The 9489-nt window shown below is 35.9% G+C and overlaps 2 protein-coding genes across 2 annotated transcripts; both read right to left on the bottom strand.

Annotated features, from left to right (window-relative positions):
* Positions 1–536: 536 nt before the first annotated feature.
* LOC120275594 (zeatin O-glucosyltransferase-like) lies at positions 537–1131 on the bottom strand (the record flags this gene model as incomplete). The annotated part of the gene is made up of 1 exon (XM_039282215.1): positions 537–1131. A coding segment is annotated over exon 1 (573 nt), but the record flags the coding sequence as incomplete, so codon positions are not given.
* Positions 1132–4772: 3641 nt separating this feature from the next.
* Positions 4773–9362, bottom strand: LOC120275593 (zeatin O-xylosyltransferase-like). The gene is made up of 4 exons (XM_039282214.1): positions 9279–9362; positions 8756–9045; positions 5722–5839; positions 4773–5327 (listed from the first exon to the last, which is right to left on the bottom strand). Exons 1-4 carry the CDS (start codon positions 9360–9362, stop codon positions 4773–4775), a joined length of 1047 nt encoding a protein of 348 aa, XP_039138148.1.
* Positions 9363–9489: the final 127 nt, after the last annotated feature.

The following is a 9489-nucleotide window of genomic DNA, read 5'->3' as shown; positions in this document are numbered from 1 at the left end:
AATGCCAAACAAACCGTGCTAAAAACCGTGATAAAACAAAACTGTGCCAACAAAGGTCTCAAATAAATCGTGCCAAAAACCGTGACAACACAAAACCGTGCCAAAAATGGTACCAAATAAACCGTAACAAATACCGTGCCAAAAATTGTACCAACCAAATCGTGCCAAAAATCGTGCCAAAACACAACCGTGCTAAAAACTGTGACAAAATACCGTGCCAAAAAATGTGACAAATAAAACTGTGCCAAAAATAGTGACAAAAAATCGTGCCTAAAACCGTGACAAAACAAAAGTGTGCCAAAAATAGTACCAAAAAAATGTGCCTAAAACCGTGACAAAATTGGCACGGTTTAGTTAAAGCGTGACAAAATTTGGCACGGTTTTACTATTTTGTGACAAATTATATTTGTCACGCATGCTATAGGCACGGTTATATTTCCGTGCCAAAATCCGTGCCAACATCAGTTTGTCACGGTTTTTTGGCCAAAATCCGTGCCAAACCTACCGTGCCAAATTCTTGTTTTTCTTGTAGTGAAAGTGTCACTATAACAACCTGGGAATTGCTTAAGAACAAGATCACTTGAGGTCTGGTTAGGTAGGAAGGAGAGGTGGAAAAAGCAAGGAGCGCATATGTACTTGAAAACTTGGATGTGAGTGGAGGTTTTGAGAGAGAGGGCTTGTTTTGCAGCGAAGGACATGAGAGGGTCATGGATGAGGATGAGACGTTTGGAGGAGGAGGAGAGGTCGTGGAGAAGAGAGGAAAGAAAGGGTTGGAGTTGGGATAAAGAGTGGAAGAGAGGGAGAAGGTGGTCAGGGAAAATGGAGGAGGGATTGGGAGGGGGAGTGGAGAAAGGTGGTAAAGGGAAGTCGTGCATGCGGAGAGTGGAGAGGGAGGAGGAAGGCCAGCCTTGGAAACGGGAGATGATTTGAAGGTTATGGATGGAAGAACCGGCGAAGTGGACGGAGGAGAAGTGACCGGAGGCGGAGAGGTGGAGGGAGAGGTGGAGGAGTTGGTTTAGATGGCCTTGGGCAGGGAAAGGGATCACTAATATTGTTGTGTTCTTGTTGTTGTTCATGATGATGTTTGTAGAGTGTTGAGAGGATGACATTGAGGAAGGAGAGATAGGGGATGGGTGGAGAAGAACACAAGGTGGAGCTTGTTTAATTTATCCTTTAGATTGTTTAGGGTAGTGGTGGGTACGGGCCGGTGAACTGACCCGGAGGGCCTGATCCGCTAGGTTGCAGTTCAACGGTTTGACCCGGGCCTAGTGTGACAGGACTGTAGAACCTGTCAGATTGGGTTGACCCATCTAACTCGGCAAGCCTGGGTCACAAGAAGGTGGGCTTGGAACAGGCTCGGTGGATCGGGCTAACCCGCCTGCTAACCCGATGATGGTAATGACGACCCGGAGGTCTTGATCCGTCGAGTTCCGGTTCAACTGTCTAAACCAGGCTTGGTATGACAAGAGTGTAGCACCTGTCAGACTGGGTTGACCTGTCTAACCCGGCAGGTCCGAGTCATAGGGAGGTGGGCCGTGTTGACCCGATGAAGGTGAATGACACTATGTAAATCATAGAGACAAAGGGGTATGTAAACTTTGGTGGCATTTGCATTTTTTAAAAAAGTTTATTTGTAGACATATATATTTGAGATTTAGTGAATCAATACGGTATTAGTGATGATGACAAGATTTAATAATTTAATTTAATTTAATTTAATATCTTAAATAATATATTACTAAATTAATTTATAATATGAATATTAAAATATTTATTTTAATTAGTATCAATTAAATAAAGGAAGATCATATAGTAACATTTTTAAAGTTTCATTGCAAAATTCAAATTTATAATCACTAATTTAACATACATAAATGAATTTTTTTTTTTTTTAAACCAAAGATTTGGATTTTAAGGGATGGGCCCTTTTTGTTAAAATTTGAAGGCTAAAGGCAATATTCTAACATAAAATGAATTTTTTTCAATTACTTATGAATTTACAAAACCAATCACTCTATAAGAGTATCAATGTAATTACTCAGATTCACATTACTCTCTGGGCATTGATAAGTATAATTAATACAAGGTAGGGTAAAACAAAGCACCTCTTTTATTGTATTATTAATGGTTTGTGTTATTTGTTAAGTAATTAATTAAATAGATTTGATGATGGTGAGTTCAAGCTTCCTAATTTGATTATGGAAGTAATTTTTAGTGTATTGAGCTAAATTAGAAAATTTCTAGAATATATAAATTAGAGAGCCATATTCGACTATAACCATTTATGAAGGTTGGATTGAGGCCCGGAAATTATTTATGAAAATTACTTAATGAAGGTTATCTTTGATTGGAGCTAAATTAGGTGAATGCTAAACTTAGTTGAAGATTATACTCAACTAATTGAAAACTATATTTGGTATAATTGAAGAACATCGAGTTTGGGCATGGTTGAAGACTATGTATTGTTGGGTTCATGTCAATAAGTGTAGTGAGCATAACCGATTTGAGGTTTGGCAAATATTAATGGATGATTCGGAAATGTTCGACATCTCGTACTTAACCAGGAGGATTGATGGTGTTGCAAGTTGACCTATTCAAAGGCCATGCTACTCGCTCAAGCTCGAAAGCCCGCCCAAAAATTGGGAGGGCTTGGACTAATATACGAGGCCCGGTGGACAAAATTTGAAGCATGATTTTAAAATGGGTCAGGTTTGGTTTTTATTGTTAAAGCCTATGCCTAGCCCGCCTGTCTTGGCCTGAATAATATAATATATTCATTAATTAAGTTTGTATATACTTATATTTAAGGCATGTACTACTATTTTGGTATGATTAATTGTGAATAGATGATCTAGTTGGCCTCATTATTGATTATCGTTGATTGCTATTAGTTACAGTGGTTTGAATTTAAGATGTTGTGATTGAATAAAGATATACATTTAGTATTTTAATTTTAATGTGTTTTGTAGAATAATATTTAGTATTGTTTACATATTAATATTATTGTTACCTTTTTTTATAACTTATTTATTATTTGATAAAAATATTTATTTGGGCGAGCCTTGGTTCAAGGTCATGAAATTCAGACATGTTCTGGTAAAAATTAAAGCCCATATTTACGGGCAAGGCTGAGTTTAGATAAGCTCGGATTTATTAATTAAAAACTCCGTTCGGTTTGGCCCAAGCCAATTCGGTTCGGCCCATGAATAGATCTAGTTGTAAGGTCGTGCTGCACGCTGAAACTTTGACTCAACCAATTTTAACAAGTGTGTTGGGTTATATCATAACTGTGTTACAACATAAGTTATGACATTAGATTCAGAGTTAGTAAAGAATTGTCTTACCTTAGGGATTCATGATGGTAAAGAGACCTTAGGAAATGAAACTTCTGAGATGAGATATTTGGTTATTAATACTCTTTTATAAGAGTATTTTATGAGGGAATTGTACAAGTGTTCTTAAATTTGTAGGACAGTTGTAAGTTTGTTTTGCCTCTTATTCCAATTAATTTATTTTTTGGGTTTGACTTTATAAACTTAGGCATGTAGCACAGAACTGCCTCTTTGCTTTTTGCAATTAATAACTTAAAAATTTGACGAATTAATTAACAATATTCTTAAGTCCCCACAAATTCTTGGTAACAACAAAATTATTAAATTGGATTAACATACTATCATTAATTATGAGTGAGTCAAATTAAAGAATTATTTATTAGAATCATTGCTAGTATGACAATAATTTTATTTTAAAAAAAAGCCTTGAAAATGCTTGATAAATTTTTAAAGTACATGTTTATATATATCTATAATTGTTTTAATGCCTTAAACATCCCACATTTAAATTATACTTCTTTTTTTTTCTTTTATCTTTTTCTCTGGTAAACTCATCAATATGCACGCCAAGATTCATGTGATCTCGCATTCATCCTGGCTTAATAAGCTTGTTGTCTCAAAAGGAACAGATGTGAGAGATGATTGTAGAAAAGATGACTTTTTAAAAATTTAATTAAATTCAAAATATGAATTAAAAACTAAAGCTTTTTGAGGGTACTAGAAAAGTTGGAGATATATTTGAGAGAACCTAGCTTTAAGAAGATGTAATGTCTTGCATTCTACCACTTACGTGATGTGTCATGCAGGTGTGGAAACTTCTAACCATCTGCTCATTCAGTATCATATGGCCATGCATATCTGGATTTTTTTGTCTTGATGTTTGAGCCATTAACTGGAACATCTAACTTGATTTTTACATCGACTTGTGCCTCGATTGTTACTTTTATTATTAAAATTGTTCATATGGTTCTCATGTGGATAAATGCAACTCTTGATTCGAAAATGGCAAAGATGGATGAGCCGATGAGGAAAATCAAGTGGATCTTGGAGTTCCTTACTTTTAGGGACGCGGAGCTAGGTGTCCCTCCAGAGCATACCTCTTCCCCAGGTAACGTTTAGTTGATGCGGTACTTCTGGTGGTTCCCTAGTGTGTTGAGGTTTCATCTTGTTTTTTCCTTTCTTTACTGGTTCTGATTATTTTCATTTCTTGTTTCTCCCATTCTTTTTGGGCTAATCTGTTGTCTTTGGCGGTAGTAGCTCACTTTTGTTTGTGATTGTCTTGTTCAAACTCTTTTTTTTTAATGAATGTTGTTCATCCACATATTTTCAATATATATATATATATATATATATATATATTTGAGAGAAACCTCAACACCATTTCCCGTTATTTTATTTATTAATATATAAATTTTACAACAAGTTGCAAGATGTCTCATATCATGTACTAATATATGAAATGAAGGATTGCATCTCTTTCCAAGAAGAACCACCGTGTGAAACACCAACCCTAATTTGTTCACCAAGTTCCCTTGCCCTATCCTTCACCTCCATCCCTTCATCACTCACCATCAATCTCTTCACCACCTCCACAATCACCATTGAGCTCACAACTTCCATTCTATGTTCCCAATCCCTCACCATGAACCCCACCTTCAAATACTCACTCACACACATGGCATTCCTTGGTTGGTCCGAGTGCATGGGCCATGCAAGAATTGGCACTCCAAAACTCAAGCTCTCCATGCATGAGTTCCATCCACAGTGACTCATGAATGCTCCAATGGCTTTGTGTGCTAGTATTTCCAACTGTGGAACCCAATCTCTCACAACCATTCCAACACCTTTCAATCTTTCTTCATATCCTTGTGGCAACTTTCTTCTTCTCTTGTCAGCGTTTTGTTCATCAGCAAATACATCACCACCATCAGCATCTCTCAGGACCCATACAAACTTTTGGTCACTCTTCTCTAAGCCAATTGCTAACTCTTCTATCTGCACCAACAGTGGCGGACCCAGAAATTTGGTCCAGCCCAAGCTTGAATAAAAATCAATTTTTTATATTAATTACAAAGACACATACAAATATAAAGGAAAATGCAAACTTAGTCGATATTTAATATCAATAATAAATATACGAACAAAATTCAAATACAAATGTGGTGCAGTCAATGGAGGAGGAGGATGGTGATAGCCAGTGGCGGACCCCAAGCTTAACGGGTCAGAACCCGATCCGAACACAAACAAACAGCTTCATCAACCATCCAGATTGCTTTGAGATTGGATTTCCGATGAGAAGGTGGTTTACGATCTCGAAGCAAAATGGATGGTCATCATGCCTTCCACCTTATCAGATATGAAGGCTTTGAAGTTTGACTCACAGACTCACAGTAATGGTTGCCTTCTCCATCAGCCCCGGCTTTAACTTCGCCGATTCCACCCTTTGTAATGATTTCCGGCAGTCCAGCCGGGCTTCAGCCCGGGCTGCCAATATACTGGGTCCGCCACTGTGCACCAATGTGGCATATATACGTTTATATATATTCTTTGTAAAATTATTTAAATGTGAGGAAAAAAATTAAGTCTCATAACGAAGAGGCAGAATTTTTTTTAATGAAAAATAGATAAATTAAATCACAATATTAATGGGTCCTGTGGTTTTTAAAAAACCAAAAGTTTAATATTCAGAAACGAGACCCGGGATTTGAAAATAATAATAATAAGTTAATATTAAAACAAATGAGTGAGACCTATAACTGTTAAAAAACTTATTAAAAAAATAAAATATGCGTATTTCTATAAATAATTATGAAAATATGTATTTCAGTAATTAATTAAAAAATAATCCGTATTTTTTAAACAAAAGCCGCAATAGAGTATGTAATATTTTATCTCTTTTTATCAACAACTCAAAGACAAAGCGTTCCAATCCTACTCATGGTTTATCAATATTTTTAATAAAAAAATTAGATTTAAAATAAAAATATGATATAGTTATTGTCACGCCCCGAACCTGGAGCATTGACAAACGGCCGCGTACCTACAAGGTCGTGACCAAGTAGGCACGCAAGGCCTCAAAACCTGTCTCACACTAGATAAAATAACCTTTAACAAAGACATTAACTTTAAGACAACATAGAGGCACAATGCCCGATATATAATGGAAGCAAGTAACAAGTGTCTCACAAGACATTAAACATAAGACATAAGTTCTAGGTTCACAACAATAAAGTTTATTAACTTGAAATATAACTAGGCAGCGACTTGCTCAACGACCCCGCTAAGCTGTCCACCACCCAACCCTACTCCTGATCTGAAAGAGAGAGATAACAACTTAATGAGCTTGAGAGCCCAGTAAGCAACCACTAAAAATATCGGGATCATAAAAATGTTCAATAATTTCTAAAAGTATATATATGTAACAAAAACGGAATAAAAAAACAAAGTGAAATTCGAGAATCAAAAAAATAAATCACAATGATTTCCTTTATCAAAACAACAAGCATATATGTCCCCCAACAACTAATGCCAAAACAAAAATATCATAACTCATTTATTTAAACTCGGTGACCCGAGTCGGATTTCGAACTCATAGGTTTACCCTCGGTGACCCAAGCCGTAATATCGAGTCGCTATTCTTCACCGACGAAACGGTGCGAAACTATAGTTTCTATGTCGAAAGCACGTGTCGACACTGGGTCGATGTTTAACCCCCAAAGTGATGTGGGTTATCGCACGCTTAATTCGGGACTACTAATTTCTATAACAAAAAAATATGTTGGGTCCAAAAATTATTGTCCACAAAAAAATACCGGTGATCCCTGCTTTTTCTTACAAAAAAATTAAACCAATTATATCAACAATAACACACTTAACAAAACAATAAATAAATAGCCAAAGTTAATATATATATATATACACACACACATATATATACATACAAATAACTTGGAATTCAAAAGAAATAACCTCATTTGAAAACATAATATATAGAAATTTACCCAATACTCGAATCATCAAACAATCCAGAAATTTTTCACATTTTTTTAAACAAATTAAAAAAATAGAATAATATCGAGAATTAAACAAAAAAATAAGTCCGAAATCAATGTTAGAAAAAAATAATTTACTAATAAAATAGCGAAGTGACCAAATAATAGAAGAAATAATTTAACAAAAACAATTCAACAAGTGTCACAAATACATCATATATTAATATTTATAGGTGGTTTACTTACCCCGACTAGCTAACACCAAAACTACAAGCACCACGAAATTAGGCTTCCACGTAACACTCTATATTTGAGAGTACATTCCAATGTATTAAAAGCGCTAAACATGCTACAAATACACGTGAATATACAAAGTGGATCTAATTTCTACACTATCATAATACTTAATACATCTACATCTAACAATCTAATTTCTATAAACATATACATCCTTGAAGCAAAAACAACATATAATATCAACATATAAACAATATATCTTTTTAACACCGAACACAAAGATCATAACCCATACACTTAATATATATATATTCATATATTATATGTGCTAAAATAATGGACGCCACAGACAGCACACTAATTCCCCAACAATGACAAAACAAAAATAAATAAACAAGTAAATAAAAATGGATTTGAAAGAATCAAGAAATATATATATATATATATATGTATGAATACATTTACTAACTCAATGGACGCCACACACAATCAGCACATTAATTCAATGAATATATTTTCTAAATTAATGGACGCCACACACACAGCCAGAACATTAATTCAAAATAATAATAATAAAAATAAAAAAGAAATTCAGTAAAACTAAATCTAAAAGAAACATATATATATATTGATTCTTCCCAAATCAAACTTGCAAATCAACGTTGATAATTCCTTGTGCAATGGCTAGCATCAACATGAGATAACAAATCCACTAGGCATAAAATATAACCCTAATTAAGATCAATAAACGATGCCACGACAAGATCTAGGAAATAAAAATTCCACCACTTAACCCTAGATCTAGGAAGAGAACGCTACCTCACAATGATGACAACACAACCCTCGACTGAAGAGGCCTATCTCCGTCCTCCGCCACAAGACCACACACCAAACGAAAAGAGAAGAGGAAAGAGGCAAAGATCTCTCCCTCTTTCTTGGTCTAAACGAAAAATCTAAAATCGGGAGAAACAAGAGGTGGCGGCTAGGGTTTAAAAACCTAATAAAATATAAAGATTAAAAAAAAATAAAATTTAATAAAAAAAAAGGAAGGTTTCTATTCCTCTTCCGTAACAGCCATGCATGCAAAAATTAAATGAATTAAATTAAAAACGTGTGGGGCCCACAACTCCTCCCTACTAAAAAAAAGTTTAGTCCTCTAAACTCTTACCTGATCAGATGAAAAGATACGGGTACCTCTCTCTCATCTCTAACTCTAACTCCCATGTCGCTTCACGCTCTGAATGATTGCTCCACTGAACCTTTACATAAGGAATGGTCCGTCTTCTTAAAGCTTGCTCTTTGAAGTCCACGACCTTCACAGGACGCTCCTCATATGTCATATCATTGTTGAGCTCAAAATCTGAAAACTGTATTACATGATCAGGATTTGCGATGAACTTCTTCAACATAGAAACATGAAACACATTATGCACACGGGAAAGAGTGGCAGTAGTGCAGTCGGTAAGCCACTTCACCAATGCGCTCTAAAAATCTCAAATGGGCCAATAAAACGAGGGACTCGAGCTTCCTCTAACGCAAACGACTACTCCCTTGGTTGGAGCGACCCTCAAGAACACATGATCCCCCACTTCAAATTCTAAACTCCTTCTCCCCTGCTATCGAGATAACTCTTCCTGCTCTACTCGAGCAGCCGCAAACGATCTCCCGATCAATCGAACTTTCTCCACCGTCATTTGTACAATCTCCGGCCCCTAACAATCTTCTCTCTCCCACGCTCATCCCGCAAAGAAATAGGGTGATCCTGCATCTCCTCGCCATATAGTGCCTCATAGGGAGCCATCCGGATGCTTGCATCGATAGCTATTGTTATAAGCAAACTCAATCAAAGGCAAGTGTCGATCCCACGAACCCCCAAAATCTAGCATACAAGCCCCAAGCATATCCTCCAAGATCCGATTCGTCCTCTC

The sequence above is a fragment of the Dioscorea cayenensis genome, chromosome 14, assembly GCF_009730915.1.
Source record: "Dioscorea cayenensis subsp. rotundata cultivar TDr96_F1 chromosome 14, TDr96_F1_v2_PseudoChromosome.rev07_lg8_w22 25.fasta, whole genome shotgun sequence".
In the NCBI taxonomy this organism is placed as follows: domain Eukaryota; kingdom Viridiplantae; phylum Streptophyta; class Magnoliopsida; order Dioscoreales; family Dioscoreaceae; genus Dioscorea; species Dioscorea cayenensis.
Note: the sequence above shows the minus strand (reverse complement) of the source record. Positions and strands in the feature narration are given on the sequence as shown.